We start from the raw sequence: 22,199 nt of genomic DNA on the forward strand, positions 1-22,199 counted from the left end.
GAACTTGTTGCACTTTTTCGGGACACTCCTGCAATTTAAGGTGTCCCTGAAGAGATAGCGACACTCACCCGCTTAAAGAGAGCGGTTCACATTTATACCGGGTTTTGAACTGAAATAGCCATCCTGAAAGCTTTTGGGTCCAGTTCACAGTCCTGCCCTTCTGAAGACGTTACCCTTTATAGTTTTTTAGCTACACGTCAGCGTAAATTGGGAGGCTATGTCGGAGAAAGTATTTCAAAGTGACTTTGACATTCATGACGTCATGTCATTCAAATCTTGCCATTTTATAAGCCATGCGGTGACCGAGGCCGAGGAAAGATAATGGTAGAGTGATTCATACCTGGCGTTCGTGAGCACGATTTGCAGATATAAAGGCCGTCAAATGGCTTTCAGTCAATGTTGTACAAGGCATGATGACGTAATCAAATGATGACGTATCCAGAAACACACTTTCCAAACAGGAAAACTGTGTTGTCTAAAACAGTTTTTCTGCCTAGAAGTATAAAGACAGTTACAAGTGAACCCGTTTCAACACATCTGATGCTTTCTTCATTACCTTAAAATGTGAAATTTCCCTTTAAAACAACAGAGGGCCGGTACATGGTCGCCTCGTGTATATGCATGCAAGGCAATGCAACAGAAACCAGAAGGCACCGCAAAGTGCAATTTGATGTATTTTAAACTCACTTATTAAAGCCCACCTCAGCCTTTATTCACCCCCAGTCACTGGATCGCGAATGAGATGTGATAAGCAGAGAGAAAGAGCACCGCTTCCAATAGGCTCCAAAGGCATCCAAAAGGCCCTAGTTCGGCACAACGGAACCCTAGATGAAATGGGACGAACCGCCCTCCGTTCAGTACTGGGGCCATTGATGACCAACAAAAGGCCCTCTTTTATTTCATTGTGAACCCTCATCGTAAACATCGTGGTTTGCAATTATTTTTTCATCCGCTGTTGTTGTCAGAGGGCCCGACCAACCCAAGAGGCCTTCTGACATTTGGGGTCCCTCTTCCGTCCCGGTTAAGCAAATGCTACCCGGGCCCACTCAAGCCTGTTGCCGACACAGGACCCTCTGTTCGGTACTGTGGGCTCCTAAACTACGCAGAGACCCTCATTGCTTCAATAGGTACCGACCACAGCAAATTTTGGCCGTTTCCTTGCTCGACAGTGGGGCCGCCAGGGCCAGGACACGCGTAATGGATGTCTGATAGGCTGCGCAAAAAATCGGCGCCGCTGGGCAAGATTCCAGAGGTAACCCCAGAAAACTTAAGTGCGTCACATTGCCACTGCCCCCTGTCAGTGCAAGGGTTAAGTTCCTCATCAAGGGTTTGACTCAAGTGTCTTGAGTCAGCTCCGGACTGGTTCACAGATTGTGCAATCCGATTCAGCTCGTGACTCAACTGTTCCATTTTTCATTTGACCAAGTTCAGCCTGTTTTACGATTAATTATGATATGTTCTGCCTTAAAAACAATGACTGATGCACAATGCTCTTTTGTAACATGAGGTAGGAAAGTCCACCCTGACCTATATATATATATATATATATATATATATATATATATATATATATATATATATATATATATTGGTTTGGAAAACCAGAGCACTGGGCTCAGCTCTGGTTTTCCAAAATGGGGATCCCATTAAAAACCAGTGGGTGTATGATCCTGTAGGGTGTAAAGGACAACATCCTCCCTAGCTTGGGCCTTTGTGAGTGATGGTAGAAATAGCATAAAGTATGCTGCAAAACCCCAGGAATGGAACAGTTGGGTCACTAGCTGAATCAGATTGCACAATCTGTGAACCAGTCCGGAGCTGACTCAAGACATTCGGGTAAAACCCAAGTATGATGCGAACCACGCCTCGAGAGTAGTATCAGATTATTTGCACTATCTGGAGACAATATCTTTCCCAAGACCCTGTAGTCCAGGATATATCAATATCACACTCAGCCGGTAGATAACACTCTTCTGTAAACCACGCGCAAGACCTCCTCCGGGCACGTTTTCCAACCACTTCCACGGTACCCCCCCCCCCCCCCCCCCCCCCCCCCCACTGACCACCAACCGACCGACCTTGCCGCGTGCTAGGACCAAGTCGCATTCAAATGTGAGTTGGGAACTCAAAATGGTGAAGGTTTTCTACTCCCATCGAACGAAAAGAAATTCACGACGCTCACCTCTAAACAGCCTCCTTTCCTCCGCTCAGTCCTGGGTTACCGGGCTGCTTTGTTTAGCATCTATCGTACTAAACGCCGCCACTTTTAGTACGAATCGGTACTAAACACGATTCCCCTCTTAGCAAACATCCGTACTAAAAATTCTCGAGGATGTGTTGACCCTGCAGCCAACGTAGCTCTCCCCTCCTTCGGCGGCACAGGTACGAAAGTAAAAAAGCCGTACACACACCTAAGGCTAGTACTGCGGACACCTTCAACGGAGGGTGTCTGTGTTGCTTTGGTCGGGGCGGGTGAAGAAGGTAAATGGTGCTGCACCATTTGCTGGGAAAGTCTGGCAACGACCCGACTTTGGCTAAACGTGTTCTCAGTCAATGCAGCAAATTGTCATTTCTATGGCACATTACTGCTCAGTTGCGTAGCCGGGGTGTGACGCAGGTGGAGGTAAAAATCGGACCTCAGGGGGCCTGTTTAACTGGTTGCAACTGTTGTCAACTGGTTGCATGATGATACTGCAGACATGTAGGAGTAATGCATGCCAGGTGGTCACCAGGCTAGACATATCTGCTTTTGAAACACCATTTAGGACTTGTTTAGTCATGCAAAAATGAAAATGGAAGCTGTAATCTACATAGAGATGTGCTGGAACAGTGTCCCCCCCCCCCCCTTCCAAAGGAATCACTGCACTGTGGTGTGCTGGGGCAGGAGAGCAAAAACATGTTTTTATAACCTGAGTTGAGTTTTTATTCCCCTATGCCAGATCAGCACCAAACAAGCATCTCATGGTCAGGAAAGCTTTCATGCTGCCTCCAATACAGGGACATTGATGATGCCAGCAGAGCATCCATGTCACACAAGCATCCTTTCTTCATTAACTCCAAACATTTTTCCAATCTGCCTTTCTATTTTGATTCATGGTGGATACAGACATTATAAATTGTCATTCATGAGCCCATAGACAGTACCTTGCTGCAGATATCACATTCCTGATTTCAGAAGAGTGCAAAATTGGTGAAAGGGAGGGTACATGAATGCATGTATGTGTAATGAGTGGCCAACTTGGTACTGAAGGGCTGGTTTCTGCTGGCACTCTACATGGCATAAACTAAATGTCAGCTATTTCCAGTGGTGTTTGCTGGCCTATGGGGAGCCTGTTGCCCCCAGCAGCATGGCCTCATGGCTACTGTCAGCCTGCTGAGTACTGTCTAAGGGGCAGTGTGAGCAGTCCTTGCCATGGTAATGTTGGACGACTCTTGTGCCGGAATTTGAGGTGAACCCAGTAGGTCCCATGGATGGGCTGGTGAGGCTTGAGCAGTGTTAGAGGGGCATGCCAGGTGCCCCTGCTTCTGGTGCCTATGGGCAGACTACCAGGGAAGTGGTGAAGGTCATGACAGAAGTTGGATGATGCTTGGTTGGAGAGACTACCCATGCACATCCCGGAAGGAGGGCCACAAGGGCATTCTTGAAGAAGCCCACCTGTCTGGGCGATGGGGTGCCCCCCATTGGTGGTCTCCACCAGCACTCCCCTGACATGAGTGTCTGTGTGTAGTAGCTGCCAAGGGCTAGCGATCCTCCAGTCAGCAGCCCTATGTTTGTGATCAGCATAGCCCTTCCTAGTAGCCTTCAACTCCCTTGCACCCCACCTTAGGCATGGTCACTGGAGGGGGTAGGTGGTTTGCTATGGATGCCTGTTAAACATCAGCTGAGCTGGCAGCTCCCAAGTCCAGGGTCTGGGCAAGGGGTGTTTTAGTCACCTTTGCCTGTTGTTGCTGCATGTTCAGGCCCTCCAGCAGGCTGGACTGCAGGGGATGAGTGTGAGCAGCTTCACCAACGTCCCGGCACACCCTACCCTGGCCCACTGGGGAAAACACCCATGTTGGCAGTGGCTTGCCCCATGTAGACCATTGCCTGAATTTCATGAATCTTGTGAGCTGAAGAACTGGAGCTGATGTCGGATTCAGATGGGAGACTGGAGAGTGTCGCACTTCGGTCTCTAGGGATGGGTCAATGGCTGGGAGCTGGGGGCAGGCTCCTAGGGATGGGTCAATGGCTGGGAGCTGGGGGCAGGCTCCTAGGGATGGGTCAATGGCTGGGAGCTGGGGGCAGGCTCCTAGGGATGGGTCAATGGCTGGAGCTGGGGGCAGGCTCCTAGGGATGGGGGTCAATGGCTGGGAGCTGGGGGCAGGCTCCTAGGGATGGGTCAATGGCTGGGAGCTGGGCGCAGGCTCCTAGGGATGGGTCAATGGCTGGGAGCTGGGGGCAGGCTCTGTGGTGGGCTTTGTGTGGCCTATCCTGGTATTACCTCCATTACTGAGGGGCACAAATTCTGGTTACAGGACTGGGGGACGATTAGTCTAGAGAGGAATGATTTCATTGCATGAGCAGTGAATGACCATATCATAGGTATTTGAACATTCACTGCATGTCACCATTGTCATTGCATTAACTAGACCATTGCATAAATAATTCCAAGCCAAGTTCCACTCGCCCCGCAAACTTCATGCTTACCATGTCACCATGACTGACGCAGTTTTGGAGATCAGGAGCTTGCCAGGATCGAGTCCCATTGGCGTAATGTCCTTTTAGATACATTTTCATGGTCTTTCTTGGTAAATGTTATTGTAGCATATATTCTGTAACAGTTTGATGCGAGTCAGGAAAGTTGTCTGTCATAGGAAATCGGTTATATGTATCTGAAATTAACTGCAAAAATATGTGTTTCCAGGTGACGGTTTAAACTTCTGCGGTACATGGCTGCAGCTAGTACAGGGACCACAAATATTGTGCAATGGTGAGGAAGAGGCTTGTACCTTAAAAATTTTGAGACACGTGTGAGCAGCCACAGAGGGCAGCTTCACTCAGCTTTCAATGGCGGGAAGTGCGCTGAGCGGATCTGCTGGTACTTGCCTGTTGGACGGGGGGCCGTTATTTAATTCATCTTATCTCAAAGCATCACAAATCAGGAGCGTCTGCGATATTGCTGATGAACGCATGCAAGTGTGCTGCAGCTCATCAAAGATCCAGCTAGTGGCAAGAGGCAACCGTCACAGGTTCACAACAGACAGTCCAGGTGCCACCCGGGCTGCTGCATTGCCCGCATCACATCGTGCGGTGCGGCGTTCAAACGGCTTGCTGGTAACCCTTGGCGTGTGCGGTTGCAGTCGGCCATCTTCAACTTCCAGTCTCTGCTGACGGTTGTGCTGCTGCTGATCTGCACGTGCACATTCGTGCACGCCATCGTGCCAAGCGTTTTGGACCGCAACAAGACAGGGTACGTGGAGTGGTCAGGGCTCGGGATGTGGCAGAGCGATAGCGGGACATATTTTTGCCGTCGTAGTACTGGGTAATGGAGGTCCTCACATTGAGTCCATCGGCGATACCACGGGGGCAGAACGCGTGGGGCATGGACGAGTGGGCATGGGGAAGCGGAGGGGCTCCCGTTTCGTGCCGCGGCAGCTCGCTCCTGCTTGGCGCCGCGGCAGCTCGCTCCCGTTTCGCGCCGCGGCAGCCCGCCCCCGTTTCGCGCCAGGGCAACGCGCTCCAGTTTTGCGCCACGCCGCAGCAGCCTTCTAGCCGCGCCACGCTACTTCATACAGATTAAGGCTTCTCACTGTCAGAGAACGGCCGCAAAATCAAATTGTCTGTGGTCTCATTGTTATAAAACGGTACAAAATATGGGTTTTGTTTTTATGCTATTAACTATTGGCCGGGTTACACCAGGCTGCCTGCTAGTCCGGATTGCGGTTTACTGGCCACGCTTAGTCGGCTTGATTCGAACGGCTAATTGCAGCCTTTTCAGTCCATCTGGTTTGAGGATCCGTCATGCGTCTGTTTCGCCGTTTGACTCTCGGCCCCCATCGTCGTCGCATAAATCCTTGTGACGACCACCCGTGGCGTCCGCCCTCTGCCCGTGATTTCGATTTATTTAATTTCGGCCGCGCCACAAATTCGATTGCCACGGGGCGTGATGAAAATTTAAGACTCCTTGAAAGCCAGACACCACAGCGGCGTGATCGCGGGACGACACCAGACGTTATTGTCCGTTCATATTTAGTTTTACCCTCGTGAACGGCCTGATTCATTTCAACTACATATATCTGAGCCCGATGAAGAACATAACAAGCATACCATAGGAATGAAACACCCGGTCATTTTTGTCGGCAAGTAGCATGCTCCAGCGGGAAACTCTGTACGGTGGGGTTTTCCGCTTGACGATCGGTCGAGTTTGCACAGATTGATAATGAAAAATATGTTTAGCTCCCCCCTGTCACTCACTAAACATGTCACGAACCGAGAAAGAAATCTCTTGCGCTGGGCTATTATGAGATCTTGTCGTCGAAACGCCCTAAAACGCGAGCAATCAATCAATGATTTATTATTGTATATCCATGTAGTGTAACCGCCATTTTCCCCGTCGGCGCCCATCGTCGTCGGACCGACACAGCCAGGCGGGCGGCCAGCCCGTTCTGACAAGTGACGCGCGTCACCACCGCGCCTCGTGTGGAGTGTTGTCCCCAGCGGGCGATGGTGACGACGTTCTGTCGCCCCGGCAGGCTGATGGGGACGTTCTGGAAGTTCGCCCGGATCGGCGAGCGCCTGAGCCCGTACGTCTGCGTCGCCTGCTGCATGATGGCCTTCTCGGTGCTGTTCCTGTCGTGATACTGAGCGCGCGAACGCCATGCGCGTACCGACTGCTTTATTACACTTGTGGACACGTGTGCCTGGTGTCTGGGTACAAATAGGCCAAGTGTCCGGGCACGGGCAGGCCGGGGTGCGATCGCTCGCAGCCTTGCATGGCATGATACACTGGCCACGGGTGATGCGTGGCACTCAAAGCCGTTTTGATTACACCACGAATACAGCAATGTGATATCGATATTGGGTAATAGGTGACGACGATATCTGGATTATATTCGTTCGTAAAGTACTACAAAAACAATGAACACAAATGGATACATTGATGGTATGACTTTCTCGTACGACGTCCCAACTCCTCACACGCATGCGCAATTGCCCCACGCGCACTCATGAAGAGTAGCCAGTCAAGGGTCTGAGCAGGCTCGCCGCGGCGACAACGTCGACAGAGGACCCCGCCTATCACGAGACAGCGAGCGGCGGTGGGCGGCCGTGTCGCCGGACCGGGGCGGCCCCGGTCCGTCCACGCCACTGAAGCCGACCGCATCGCCAAAACAAGCCGAGCAAGCATGAAAGAAAACGGGCAGCACCGGAGACCTCCAGTCTCCCGCGACCACGCACATCGACCCGAAAACGAGCGGCGAAAAGCAAACGAAAGCGGAGGAAGCTTCTACCCCACAGGGCGCGGACAGCCGGCATCGAACGCATTTGGCACAGCAAACAAGAGCTCGCGCGCGCCAGTAGAAAACAGCCAATGGGCGGGAGGGGCTTCCCGGTAATATCTGCGCGGCGGCGGCGGCAGCGGCCTGGCGGCGGTCACACGAGCGGCGTGGATGGCGCGGGCGCCGCGCGCAGGCTGGAGCCGGTCGCGCTGCTGGCCGCCTGCCGGATCATCTCCTGGTACGTCTTCTTGTGCTTGTCCAGGATCTGCGTCACCGTCACCAGCTTGCGCAGGTTCGGCTGCCGACGGGCGTCGGGTCACAACGTGCGGCCGCACGCCCGGCGTCGGGCCACTTAGGTGGCGATAGACATTGGGGTTCTCCTTCGGTGCAGGACACCGGTCTGTCGGGCCAGCAGCCAACCTCACGCGCAGGCGCGGATCACATGACCAGTGCCGTGGCTTGACGGAGCCGTCTGCCAATGAGGGTGGGGGGGGGGGGGGGGGGGAGGGGGGCAGGCTCAGGGCCGCGGCATCACAGTAAAATTGTCAAGTGCAAGTGCCTGGTCAACAACCCGCGTCCCAATCGACATCGTCTGCGATCCTTGCATATCTCGTCTCCGATGCGAACATCAGCGCCTCTCGACGCGTGCATTGCCGACATGCCGTACAAGCATAAGTTTTGTTTTCGGGTTCATTCGCGACAGCTTCACTCGGAGGATTCAAACATACATGAGTCAGATGGTGCACATGTTGGCCAGAAGCCGTGTGGTTCTCAAATTGGATTGGGCGCAACGTGCGCACGTTTTCCAGACTTTGGGAACCATGCAGAACTTGTGGCACCGCTCGGCTTCCGGGCTCTAATCATCTCTCCTGGCGTTTTTTCCACCGATGGACCGGAACCGTCCTTCGTTTGGCATGCTACGAAAGTCGGATGAGAAACAAATCTAGGTATTTCGAAATGTCCCACCACGGCGTCGACTCCGAACTAGATTGGTCGCTTGTCTTCGGTGTACTCCTCCGCCTTTTTCAGTTTTTTTTTCATATTTAGGAGCCTTTCAATATCCACATGTGAGCCCCGTTACTAAGGATAATTGGCGCTGAGTCTGAAGCATAGTTACTCAAACTACTCATCTACTGCACAACAGTACAGCGTGTGAGCATTTCATGCCGGTAAGCACAACAACAAAAAAATCTCCTTTTGAGAACCACGGCGTGACGACGGAGCGTCTCAGACCACAGCTGCCCTCGAACCCGTGTTCGCCATGGCCGCCTGCGCACGCGGCCACACCTGCACTTTGCACTGGTCCTGGATGTGTTTGATGTGGAGCGAGCAGGTCTGGTGGATGGTGCCCAGCTCTCGCGCCGGGTCGCCCTTCAGCGGCAGGTCCTCCGACTCGGGCCGCACCTGCACGTTCTGTCGGATGAGGGGCGCACGGTTACGCCGATAGTCGACGCTGCCGCGCCGCCCAGCGATGCCGGAGCGGAGCGCCAGGCAGGTGTGCTGAACATTCCGGTCGGGCTACCCTCCCCAGGTGACCTCCCCACCCACGAAATGCCCTTGGTGTAAATGCCCGACCGCGAAATGCCCATCCGCTTGGCTTTCTCAATGACGTAAGTGCGAGCTGATCGGTTCCTTTTCCGATAATGTCAAACATCAGAATGCAACACGTTAAATTGGCACAATTTTCAGCCGACCAGGGTCAGGCCCATGGCACTCGTGAAACCAGTGGCACGCAGGCCAAACACCACGCTGTCTAATTCACGGGCGTTTGGTCACAGGCAATTTCCTTGCCCAGAACCGCGCCTGTGAAGCGGCAAACACTGCGGAAAGCACTCAACTCGCATCAGTGTATGTACAGCCAGCGCATCTCGTACCGACAGGTGGTCGAGGAAGATCACCATCCGCTCGCGGTTCTTGATGATGAACGGGTTGACCACCTCCATGTAAGGCTCCTTGCCGCCGAACTCCACCAGGTTAGCCAGGTTCTGCAGGCACTTGGCCACCATGACCAGCGAGCGGGCGCCCTGCAACGGAGGCGGCTCTGCGGACGGACGGCCGCCTGTCAGCGTCGCGGCCGGTCGGCACCCAGCACCGCCGTCCGCCGCTCACAGCACCGAGCGGAACAGGGGCCGCGCCGCCGAAAACAACAGTAACCTCCTGAGGCTTGCCAGTGGGCAGCAATCAGCACACCACACTCCTGCGGACGCGTAGAGATCCGAGCCGACCGCGCCAGCCCGGCCCGGCGGAGCCCCGGCTCCGTCTGCGTGCGGGCTCAGCTCCCTCCGTCCCTGCCCCCCCCCCCCCCTCCCCCCACCCCGGCCGGTGTCCGCCACGTACCGGTGAGCAGACCGAACTGGCGCGGGTTGAGGATGGCAGGGCAGATCAACCGCAGGAACACGAAGCCCGAGACGACGCGCGTGCGCACGTGCTTCTCGTTCGGCCACTTGGCGGCCACGCTCCGCTGCAGGCAGCCGCAGATATAGCGCAGCGTCCTGCAAACGGCGGAGAGCGGGTCCAGACACGGCGGAGCATGGGTTTAGACACGGCGGAGCGCGGGTCTAGACACGGCGGAGCACGGGTCCAGACAGCGGAGCACGCATCCAGACACGGCGGAGAGCGGGTCCAGACACGGCGGAGCACGGGTACAGACACGGCGGAGCACGGGTCTAGACACGGCGGAGCACAGGTCCAGACACCGCGGGCGGGGGTCCAGACACAGCGGTCGTCCAAGACCTCCGTCGGCACTGAAGCCAGCGCCAATGGTACGGGACACAGATCGCTGGGATCGCACAGATCGTGAAATCCGCGCGGACTCCTGGTCGCCGGGCAGGGGAGATCGTCATCCCACGCTACAGAGCACCAGTCGGTCCGGAGAGAGAGAGAGAGAGGGGGAGGCTTTACCCACCGGGGACAGTCCTCTGCCGACAGGAATATGGAATCGGTGATCCTATCCAGCACCTCCAGCAGGTACTCGGCATTGCTGCAGGCGTCCTCCTGGTGGCCCATCTTGGACGGGTTCAGCTGAAACGGCCACAGCAGTCCGGTGACGGGGACTCCGGCCACGCGGGCGGTCCTCGCCTCACCCGACCGACGGCTGACCCCATGGTGAACATACCGCCTTCAGCGGGATATGCATGTAAAACACGCCAAAAGTGGATGCTGCGTCATACCACACCGCCACCAAAGACTCGAGATCCGGCGTTCAATGCAAACAATAGAGAGCTGCATGAACACCTTCTGTTAAGGCGACGTGAGTTGATACCGATACTTCATTCATATGCGGTGCGTGGTTTTCTGTTGGAGTACGCTTGGTGATCCATGCACCAATTCTCGCCAGACCACGTCTTGTGCACTGTTTGTAAGCGCACTGATCCATGCAGTTCTAGAACCGGCCACTGCCTGGAGGGTAAACGACACTGAGCAAAAGCCGCGCATCCTTTTAACCGGATGCAGGTCACAGTAGGCCGAGCTTTATCTCGTCACAGTGTGCCGAGCTTTACCTCGTCACGAGCTTTACCTCGTCACAGTGTGCCGAGCTTTACCTCGTCAGTGTGCCGAGTTTTACCTCGTCACAGTGTGCCGAGCTTTACCTCGCGACAGTGTGCCGAGCTTTACCTCGTCACGAGCTTTACCTCGTCACAGTGTGCCGAGCTTTACCTCGTCAGTGTGCCGAGTTTTACCTCGTCACAGTGTGCCGAGCTTTACCTCGTCACAGTGTGGCGAGCTTTACCTCGTCACAGTGTGCCGAGCTTTACCTCGCCACAGTGTGCCGAGCTTTACCTCGCCACAGTGTGCCGAGCTTTACCTCGCCACAGTGTGCCGAGCTTTACCTCGTCACAGTGTGCCGAGCTTTACCTCGTCACAGCGTGCCGAGCTTTACCTCGTCAGTGTGCCGAGCTTGACCGTCAGTGTGCCGAGCTTTACCTCGTCACAGTGTGCCGAGCTTTACCTCGACAGTGTGCCGAGCTTTACCTCGTCACAGTGTGCCGAGCTTTACCTCGTCAGTGTGCCGAGCTTTACCTCGTCACAGTGTGGCGAGCTTTACCTCGTCACAGTGTGCCGAGCTTTACCTCGTCACAGTGAGCCGAGCTTTACCTCGCCACAGTGTGCCGGGCTTTACCTCGCCACAGTGTGCCGAGCTTTACCTCGCCACGGTGTGCCGAGCTTTACCTCGTCACAGTGTGCCGAGCTTTACCTCGTCACAGTGTGCCGGGCTTTACCTCGCCAGTGTGCCGAGCTTTACCTCGCCACAGTGTGCCGAGCTTTACCTCGTCAGTGTGCCGATCTTTACCTCGTCACAGTGTGCCGAGCTTTGCCTCGCCACAGTGTGCCGAGCTTTACCTCGTCACAGTGTGTCGAGCTTTACCTCGTCACAGTGTGCCGAGCTTTACCTCGCCACAGTGTGCCAAGCTTTACCACGTCAGTGTGCCGAGCTTTACCACGTCACAGTGTGCCGAGCTTTACCTCGCACGACTGCTTGGACTCGACGATGCGATTGATCATGTCGGAGACGGCGACGTGCAGGAAGCCGGTGCAGACCGACTTCATGTAGAGGTCGAGTAGGGCGGTGGTGAGCGAGGCGCCACGAAACAGCGTCGACTTATCCTCCTCCGTCTCGATCTCCAGGTCGTTCAGCGTCTGCAGCAGCTCGGCCTCCTTCTTCTCGTACCTGCGGCACGGCGTGGGGCGGGGTCGTACAGGCCGAGGCCGGCCGACCGGTGGCTACGGGCTCACCCCTCGTGATGGATCGCATCAGCCTGAACCACATTAAAAGGCAGCCCAGTTATGACTGTCCCTGAATACCGTGACCCGTAGCTGGCCACCAATAACTTATCTGGACACCGTGACCCGAAGCTGGTCACCGGTGGCTGACCGGAACACCGTGACTGGGAGACGCTCGCACACGACTGACCTGAACACCTTGAGCAGGGCGGCGGCCAGCGGCACCCGGTCGCCGTGTCGGAGACCGGCCAGGGCGCGCACCGCCTCCAGCTGGTCGTCGAGCAGCAGCTCCTTGAGCGACGAGTACTCCTCGCAGGGCATGGCCAAGTCGTGCGTGTAGCGCAGCCGCAGTCGCAGCGAGCCCCACTCACCGATCGGCGTGATGCCCGACAGCTGGTGCCAGTTCTCCGTCTGCCGGCCGGCCCGGGGCGTCACGCTCAGGCAAGCGGGCGCCGCCGATTGGCAGCGCCGGCCGGGCGCCAAGCCACCTCCGGCAGGGAGGAAGGGGGAGCGCGCCACACAACTGATACCCGGATTATTGTAAATTAATACCGGTCTTACGTGAACGAATGCTGCCACATCCTTCCCCTGCATTTGAAAAGGCTAGTATCAAATGTGTTCACGCTGAGGCCCATAAGACGGATTTCATCCCCGTAGGAGTCACCCGTTGGCCTCGTGATCACTGACCTCCTCCCCGCTGACAAGGTCTTTAAGCTCGAGGGTGACCTCGGCCACCTCGTTGTCCTTGGAGCGCTTGCCCTTATTGTAGATGATGGCACTGAAGGTCAGCACGTCCGGCGGAAGGTCGCTGAAGCGGTTGGTCACAAGTCAATCAGGTTGCAGTTCGGTGGAGCGACGGGCATGCCAGAGAGCCGCAGTTGGAGCGATGACACCGTACCAGGACGAAGACATAAGCAGCTGTGAGGTCAGCCACCTGGCACTCCGAATGAACAAGCGGGTACCAGATGTTAACGTTGTTCACCATGACCGGATAAAAAGAAAGAAAAAAACGGAGAGCTGAAACTGGAAACGCCCTTCACTCACTCCAGAACGAAGTCCTCGCCCCAGACGGGGTCGGGGCCGGTCTTGACCTTGGTGCGCGCCACCTTGACCTGATTGACGGCGATGACGCAAAATGGACTGGGCACCAACTTAAGGGGCAGCCGGTACGCCTCGAGCACGGAGAGCTGCAGACAGCGCAGCTCGCGCAGGTTCGCCACCTTGGGCAGCCGCGCGTTCTGGGGCACGCACAGCGGCTTCAGCGCCGCCACCCAGTCCTGCGGAGCGCAAACGTCCTGTCAGCTGGCATGACATCACGTCAGCCGGCGTGACGTCCCGGCACCGCTCCACACGCACAACGCGACCCGGACGGACAGTCGGCGGCGCGCGGTCCAAGGACAGCACGCTCCACACGCGCCTCCAACAAGGGCACACCGCGGCATTGAAGTTCACACAAGCGTGACGCCAGACGTGCGAACAGGGGTGATTACGTCATAGGTTGTGGCACGCGCAGCGGCGGCATGACCGCGCACGCTCCGGGGAACCGACCTGTATCGAGTCGGCACAGCCGGCGCACAGGTAGGTGACCGTCGCCAGGCACGGCAGCGCCTTCTCCACTATTTGAAAACAGAACGACCGGTCGAAGAACGAGTCGTCCACGGGGTACACGTAGGCACAGCTCAGGTCAATCAGACCTTTGGGTTTCATCCGCTGGAAAGAGACACAAACAACGCTGATTACGAAAAGGCGCATGCCTACATGTGAATGATATATTGTCTCCAGAGGTTACCCAGGCATATTGTTTTTCAAGTGCTCCGGACAGTAGCCTCCAGTGTGCCACATTCATTACTGCACGCACAAAATACCGAAATGAACGAATGTGAGAAGATTCGAGCAATCTAAATAGTACCACACCTTTGCTACATGACGTGAGTGAGCAAATGACTATTTTCTTCTTGGAAACAACTTGTTGATTGGAGTTTTAGAGCGCGCCGACTACCGAGGTCATTTTGCGCCCATAACAGCTAAATTACTACCTACCTATGTAAATGGCTAAAGGATCCTATGTTATGCTGAAATAAAAACAGCAGAGTCGTGACAAAAACGTGAGATTCGTCACCAGTGATGTCCGATTAGACAAGAACTGGAGCATCTCGTCGGAGGTGACGAAGGCAGCGGAGCACACGAAGCGGAGACGGACGAGGGCGGCGAAGAAACCGACGCGAAGGCCCATGGGGCCCGCGGGCCACTGCAGCGCCGGACCAACGTCCAAACCTCCTCTCCGGCAGCAGACAGCGACGCCGGGGGGGGGGGGGGGGTCGGCAACATGATAGGTGTCGACCGGCCCGGCACCGGGGATGGAGCAGGGGCTTAGCCCGGACGCCAACGTCCGCTACAGACTGGTTGGCCGGCGATGAGGGAGTTCGGACGCCGGCTGGGAGCCTGGTGTACGTGCTGAAGGTGCAGCTGTGAGACCAAATGATCTCAGGAGTCCCGCGAACTGGGCGACGGCCATCTGCTCGATGACGTTGTTGTGCGGCAAAGCAGTTCTTACTTTCGATGCATCCGAGAGCTTGGGATGATTCGCGTCATACAGGTATCTGGCCTCTCGGAAAGATATTTCTTTGGACGTTTTCAGCAAAGGTACCTCCTTTTCTCTGAGGAGCGCTGGGCACGTACAGTCAAACACAGCGTGTGGTGTTTGGTCCTTACTACAGTTGACGCAATAAGGATGGCCAGCGGTGCACTTGTCCCTTAGGTGGGTGGTAGACGAACATTCACTGCACACTGGCTTATTGCGGCAATGGGGTTTCGTGTGGCCGAACCGTTGACATTGAAAACAGCGCATTAGGTTGGGAACGAAAAGACGGATTCTCACGCGGACAATAGCCCCACGAATATCTGATTCTAGATCTGGACGATTGAAAGTGAGAATGATGTTGCTGGTAGCCGTCAGTTCTCCTCCTCCTCTCCTGACTAGGATTCTGCACGCGACGGTTACATCGAGCCTCGAAAGCTCCCCGGCGATTTTGTTCCCACTTACATCACGAAAGTCACAACAATTTACAACGCCTCTAGATGAGTTTGTTGTGTTGTGAGGTGTTACTGTCAAAGCTACGGTTTTGTCATGTTTCCCGTTCTCACCACGAATAGTGTAAGTGAACTCCTTCGCTTCTAATGCGCGCTTCGCCTCCAGACTACTGGCGAACTCTACCTCGATGCTGCCATCCCTCAGCTTGTCACATCTCGTGATGTCTCCAAACTTGTCACGGCCGTTCCGTCGTTGTAACGATATACGTTGGATAGAAAGCTTTATATCTCCGCTGGAGAAGATCAGAATCCGAGGGCAAGGGGAAGGGGGGGGGGGGGCGAATCCCCCTTGCACCCGGGCCTCAGCGCTGTCCGACCCCCTCCCGGGGGTCAGGTGTCCGTCGAGTTTTGATAAGCCATGCGATTTCTAGCAAGCATTCGGCACCGGGGCTCTCCACCCACCTCGAAGCCCAACTGGGGGACGGTCCAACACTCCCTCGGGAGGTGGTCACCGCCAGGGCTACCCCGGTGCTATACGGGCGAACGATGCCTCCCAAAAGGTCAGGTGTAACCGGGGAGACAACTTGTAACACGAACGAGTGAATAAAGGTGTTCACTGACGTCTTTCCCTAAAAGTGACGGTCACGCCAGGAGGTCACTTACCTTGGGATTATCATAGAAAAGGAGATGTGTATCTGTTCCCTCTACTTGCAATACGAAGTACATCGTCTTCCATTTCTTGTTCTTCTCGTTTTTCTTACTCAGGTATCCCTGCATCTTAACACCTGGCATAAACGACTGTATTAGAACACATCTAAAAAAACTGACAGTACATAATGCATTAACGGCGGTGTGTGGAAAGACAAGAAAACGCTGTAGAATCTCCATGTACATCGTTTATGTCTGCAACCGGCGATGACTACTGTCTTTGCAGCAATTTTCTGGACAACAGGCAGTCCACACAAAATAAGTTAAAAACAGAGTGGGACCATGTGACACAAAAACACCATCACCAACATTCCACAAGAACAGCACTATCGCAGGTGAGTTTTCGACCCTGTCATCATCAGCGGATGTTGAGGCCGTTCGCGTACCTTTGCTCTTCTTGAGTCCCTGCATCTCCCTGCACTCGCGCAGCGTGGCGTAGATCTCGTCGGCGTGTTTGACGTCGCGGGACTGGACGGGGCCGTCCAGCTCTGTGCTCGTCTTCTGCGGGGGCGCGGAGCCGGTCAGAAGGACACACACACAGTGCCCCTGGCTGGTCTGAGCGGCACCAGTAGCCCCGGCCGGCCAGCTCAGCACCGCGCGCTGACCACACCCAGCGGCGGCAACAACCGAGTGTGATAAAGCATCTCGCAAAGCCATCAGCAGCTGGTGACACCGTGGCTTGCTGGAAAGTTACATGCTCCCTAATGTACACATAACCTCTAGTATGTTTTCGTGTCGCAGTCACCGTGACCACAAACAAATACAGACCAAAGCGCGATCCCACTCATCAGACTATCCGGCGCCTGCTGCCAGAGCACCAGCACGACAGTGCGGTGTGACCACAGCTGTACAACCGAGACCACCACATTCGGAACTGCCAGAACAGCTCAGTCCAGCCCAGCCCAGCCCAGCCCAGCCCAGCCCAGCCCAGCCCAGCCCAGCCCAGCCCAGCCCAGCCCAGCCCAGCCCAGCCCGGCCCAGCTGGCCGCGGAAGAGCACGCACCTTGACCGGCTGCGAGAGTGTATGTCCTTCCACTATCTGCTCCACCTTGTACCGGTTGATGACGGCCTCCAGACACTCGAACGTCCGGCCGCCCATCACGTACCTGCCCGCGCCAACGCGTAAGCAGGCGCAGGGCATCGGCCCTCACCCATCCGTCCACACACCGGCTATCAGCCACAGCCCCGCATTGCCGTGAGAAACTCTTGCATCGGCCCTTACCCATCCGTCCACACACCGGCTATCAGCCACAGCCCCGCATTGCCGTGAGAAACTCTTAAGGACAAAAGCAGTCAAGCGAGCACGGTCAGATCACGAACGAACAGAAGCATGGCCAGGACAGCAGTTTGGTACGCCACACCGCGCAACAGCTCGCGCCTCCTATGGACACTACAGCACTGACGTCGCCGATACCGCCACTCCACATGACCACCCGCTCCTGCCATGGCCATGACTGCGGCACTGACGCCGCCGACACCCACCGGACGCCCCTCTTCTCTATCCGGAACCGCTGGATCTGGTTGTTGATGTGGAAGAAGAGCGAGTAGTCGCCGGGCGAGTTGTCGCTGGGACGGACCAGGAAGCTGCCCGGCCCCGCTGCGGACACGGCGGCCGGTCAGCGCGGGCCGCGTGCTCGCGGCGCCGGGCACGGGGGAGGGAGGTCACGCGACACATGGCCGCCGCGCCCAGCCACACGTGCGCTGGCCCGGGTCACGCTCTGGTGTTGTGCGAGACGGCGACGACGGAAGCTGAGCGCCGGCCACGAACACGGTAAGCCACGAACACGGAACGCGATACGGTGAGCAAATCTGCCACCGGTAGCAAATGCTTCGCGGACAGCGGGACAGATCGAGGAAGGAAAAGCGCCCACCACCACTCTTTGCCAAGGTGGAACAAAACAGGTTCAGGTTCCTGCAGCAACCCCGCCGATGTGAGCGATTTCCCGTCAATGTCGTTCTAAGGACTAGCGCATTGCAGTAAATGTCGCTTTAGCCTCACGGCCGTGGAAACTGTGCGCGCGTTACGCTCACGTACACACCGGGAAAAGCGGCGAATGGCGAAGTCGGTCACCTTTGACTAGAAGGTCGACGGCCTCGTTTTTGGAGACAGTGCCGTGGAACCAGGGGTAGACCGAGTTGGGGTCGACTGTCTCGTCCAGCGTCTCGGTCAGCTCCTGGAAGATGAGGCCCTGCTCGCCCGACCGGTGCGCCGTCACCCACAGCCAGCCGTCACCGCAGTCGTTGTGCACGAAAAATATGTCGCCCTTCTGAAAGCTGAAACCGAGTGGTGTACGTTCGTCATATCATCTTGAACAAGAGGGTTACAGGGATCTTTAGAGAAATAGCTAACAGCATGCTACAAAACGGATGCTCGAATAGCCCATGGCAACATCCGCAATGCACAGAGGAATGTGCCACGTCACGTATAAAAGTGAGGATAAAACTCACCGCTTGCCAAAAACAAAAAGGCCCACGCTTGATAGCTACTTCATTATTCTATGTCCTCAGAAGGAAGTGAAGTGGTGCTGCGCGTGGCACGGCGCTGAAACATCACGACCACCCACGACAGCACGGCAACCGGTGCCGCCTGGCCGGCCTCTCCTCGCAGGATCCCGCGCGGTCCCGCATCTCGGACGGCACTGCGGCACGCGCCCCGGCCGCACCTCAGCTCCTCAGTGTCGGGCATCTTGGTGTAGGGCAGCACGGCGACGGCCTTGCGCCTATCGTTGACGGGCTCGGGCGGCGGTACCGGGTGCTCCAGCCGCTCGCGCTTGAGCAGGTCCGAGTACTGCGTGTAGTAGCCGATCAGGTCCGAGAGCGAGGCGAACTGGCGGCCGCCGATGTAGAAGTCGCCGTACACAGCCGTGATCCTGGCGGGCCGGCCCGGCAAATGCCATTGGTCAGTGGCGTGACGCTGACCACCACTCACCGGGAGAACTGATCCGATGATGCCCTTTCCCTCGCTGGCCTTAAACCGTTCCATGGTTTACGGCCCCATGAGTCAATAACCAGGTTCCGACTTGAAACTGGATTATCTTACGTATGCCTGCAGTGATGTCAGAAACATCGTACCACAGTGATGGTCGGCGGACCTGCTCACGCGCAATCCCTGACACAAAGACGATGACAGATTTTCGACACCTGCTGAGCCATGCATTGTTGTTTCGCCTTTGCCCAGCAGTCAGACTTTCCCAGCTGACCTGTTGGTGCGCTTAAGCACTGCGACACCGTCACCTACCAGCGCGTAACGACAATTATATGTCCAGGCGTCCCAGGCATCATCTCCTTACCAACGCATAGCTGAACAACCCAGCTTACAATGGAAGTACAAAATGTCGGTTTTACGCGGAGCAACATCCCCTCCACTGCTACGTTTAGCCACAGCACCTCCCTACACGCAAGAACCCTTTATTTGCTTGGTAGGTAAAAATCTGTAGACATTTCTTATCAGCAATCAAGTCTGCAGCGTTTTGGCATGTAACACGAATACAAAACCGGCGGGTCGAGCAGCTCTCAGCTGGTGACATCAGGGCCGGCACTCACCGGAAGTGGTTGACGCCCGTCCTGCCCAGGAAAGAGAGCACGTACGAGCCGGGCTTGCGGTCCGACTCGCGGATGAGGTAGGCGCCCGACTTGCCGAACGCGCGCAGTCGCTCCTCCGAGCCCTGCCGGTCCAGCCGGCCGTGGTACCATCTGGGGCGAGATGAACGCTGGTGAGGACGGCACGCCACCACAGCGGCACGCCGTCGCGCATACGTCCGCGGCATACAAGCTCAAGACCTGCAGCTATCTGCAACCTTCCATGTCAGCTTCATGGAAAAGAAGCACTCGCCACACAGTCGTGATTAGTTTGTGGATATTTGTCTCAGATTGGAAACTGGATTCACATGCTGCATTTTGACCATGCCTGTGGGTTCCCAAACCTGCAAATTTAAAGACTAAGCCATCACAATTAGTTTGTCACAGGTGCTCAGCTGATTGGATCCTGAGATACTGGACAGGGGTTGGAGTGAGGGGAGCGCTAATCCAGGTGCAGGAGAGCTGAAGAAGAAGACATGTATATGAAACACAGCTTCAGCCTTGCCACAGTCACCCACCACTCCTACATGACTTACACATTTGTGCATGTGAGGACATGGAGCTACCTGGTCCCTAGATACTCCAGGAACCATTTCTGTGGTGGTGCCATTTTGCACAGCCATGCCACAAACATGGCCATTGCACCTAAAAGTACTGGGGGTTTGAAACTCCTCCCTGACTCCATGGCAGCAATTGGCAAAAAGCTCAATGGCCTGAGAAAACTTGAGAGAAAAATAGCATCTAGTACAAACTGAATTTTATTTTAATGCCAAGGAAACATAACAAGCTTCATGCAACATTGAAGTGCAATGCAAATGCTGAAAATTGCTGCTTGCAATTTTGAAAATTGCAAAAGCCGGCCATTTGCAGTGCCAATGGCCTAGCACAGATGCAGCACAAACCAAGAAAAAAAATGCTGAGCTGGTTCAAGGACATCTTTCTCCACACACAGGTTAAAAAACATGGACAATATTATGCACATATTGTGCTGCTAACAGCACAACCCTTTGTGAAGAGTGAGAGGAACAAGGGGAAAGCAGATATGAGGGCTACCATTTGTGATCATGGATATGAATCCAAGCAAATGAGACATCCATGGGATGGAAAGTTCACTCTTCATGAGAGACTTCCTGACAGAGGTTCATTGATGCTGCATTTATGAGCCATCCAACAGATAACATCACTGGATAATTGGGCTACCTGCCCTGCAATATATAGGCTCTGGTTGCAAAATATATGTATTTGCATTCATTTGCAGTTTGAGCATTGGTGGCCATGCCATTGTAAAAGCACAAACATTGTTTGGTAAAAAAACAATACAATAAGCAAATCTGAAAGCCTGTGAACTTTTAAAGGCTCTATTTCTCAAGTTTAGGTGATAATGTCCTGCATTTGAATCAGTTTCAGAGAAGGCATCCTTGCCTTCTCTCAAGTCACTTACTGTTCTACAGGTCAGACAGTTTAGAGATATATTAGTAAGTTATGGCAGGTATATCCGATTCTATGGTGCTGTTGGCTTTACACACTCACCTTGGCAGTTGAACAACAAAAAGATCTCAATGAGCGCAGCCCCAAAGCGAACCCACACCACATCAGAAGCATGGAACATAGCTTATAATCTTACCCCACATTCCTAATCTATGATATACAATGTGGGAAAGTGAAAAATTGGTACCTCCTTGCATATTGCCTGAGAAGTGATACATCCATCAATGATGGCTGCACCTCTTGATTTGCTTCTTTACAATTGATCAACTTATAATCCCTACAATCTCTACAAAGAAACATATCTAAAGATGTGCACTGCATGGCTAAATATCTTATCTGATTATGTGCAAGCAGAAACTTGGCTTAACATACACAGGGAAAATAGCACATCTCACAATTCATGATTACCTAGGGTAGCTGATTCAGCATTTTGATCAGACACCTCTTTTTCTGAGAGAGAACTCTGAGGAGCACTATTGTGCCAATGGACAAGTAATGAAACATAGTAAAACACAGATACAATAGAACATGGTAATTTACAATGTTATTTTGCCTGCATCAATAAAAAAATGCATGACATGTGAAGGCATCTAGCATGCATGCCTCAGTCATGGAAAATGAAGCATTTCTCAACTGCTCATTCCATGCCTAGAGTACAGGTGACACCTTATGTGATTCCACAACCAGACAACCAAGTTGGCACTTAAGTACCAAACATGCAATACCATGCATGTGCTGTACAGCGCTGATGGCTGAGCACCCAGCAGCACAATCCATCCACTAAATTCACTCACTCCTTTTCTGGCGGAGGTTCATACGTGGGGTCTTCCTCGACGTTATTTTGATCTTGAAAAGGATCAAACTCGTCCACAGCGGGCTCGTTCGGATCAATATCGACATTCGTCACATGTTGGCCACAAGATCTATCTCGGTACCTCCCAGTCCCGGGTCTGGCAGAAGCCATCAGCACTTCTACAACAGTCACGACAAATATAAAACAGCTGTGGAGCACCTTAAGCACTCACGCTGCCCCGCCCCACCCCGGGCCTCACTTTCTCAAACGCGCTCCCCCCGCGGCTAGCCCACACGACCAACACCATTGGCTTCGCTGCTTTGCAGTGCTGTTTACCTCGAATGGTACTGAAATAAGACGTGAAACGACGCTTAGTCCTTGAAAATGTCTGTCTTTTGAAGTA

General features: G+C 54.6%; 1 protein-coding gene across 1 annotated transcript; it reads right to left on the reverse strand.

The window, feature by feature from the left end:
- Positions 1 to 6,845: 6,845 nt before the first annotated feature.
- vap (RAS p21 protein activator vap) lies at positions 6,846 to 22,099 on the reverse strand. Its single transcript, XM_037224368.1, has 18 exons — positions 21,798 to 22,099; positions 19,480 to 19,629; positions 18,600 to 18,806; positions 18,008 to 18,210; positions 17,419 to 17,533; positions 16,940 to 17,042; positions 16,323 to 16,437; positions 15,892 to 16,013; positions 13,747 to 13,908; positions 13,243 to 13,475; positions 12,886 to 13,006; positions 12,389 to 12,609; positions 11,941 to 12,145; positions 10,382 to 10,497; positions 9,814 to 9,968; positions 9,351 to 9,517; positions 8,764 to 8,889; positions 6,846 to 7,774 (listed from the first exon to the last, which is right to left on the reverse strand). The coding sequence occupies exons 1-18, from the start codon at positions 21,965 to 21,967 to the stop codon at positions 7,631 to 7,633; spliced, it is 2,835 nt and encodes a 944-aa protein (XP_037080263.1). The 5' UTR covers positions 21,968 to 22,099; the 3' UTR covers positions 6,846 to 7,630.
- Positions 22,100 to 22,199: the final 100 nt, after the last annotated feature.

Source organism: Pollicipes pollicipes, unplaced genomic scaffold, assembly GCF_011947565.3.
Source record: "Pollicipes pollicipes isolate AB1234 unplaced genomic scaffold, Ppol_2.1 Scaffold_4881;HRSCAF=5763_pilon_pilon_pilon, whole genome shotgun sequence".
In the NCBI taxonomy this organism is placed as follows: Eukaryota; Metazoa; Arthropoda; class Thecostraca; order Pollicipedomorpha; family Pollicipedidae; genus Pollicipes; species Pollicipes pollicipes.

Excerpts from the sequence above, each read along its gene's own strand:
- vap (XM_037224368.1), bottom strand. The coding sequence starts at position 21,967 with ATGGCTTCTGCCAGACCCGGGACTGGGAGGTACCGAGATAGATCTTGT. Across the intron at positions 19,630-21,797 it reads GAACCTCCGCCAGAAAAGGA|ATGGTACCACGGCCGGCTGG; the intron begins GTGAGTGAATTT and ends ATCTCGCCCCAG. Across the intron at positions 12,146-12,388 it reads GCCCTGCTCAAGGTGTTCAG|GTACGAGAAGAAGGAGGCCG; the intron begins GTCAGTCGTGTG and ends GCCGTGCCGCAG.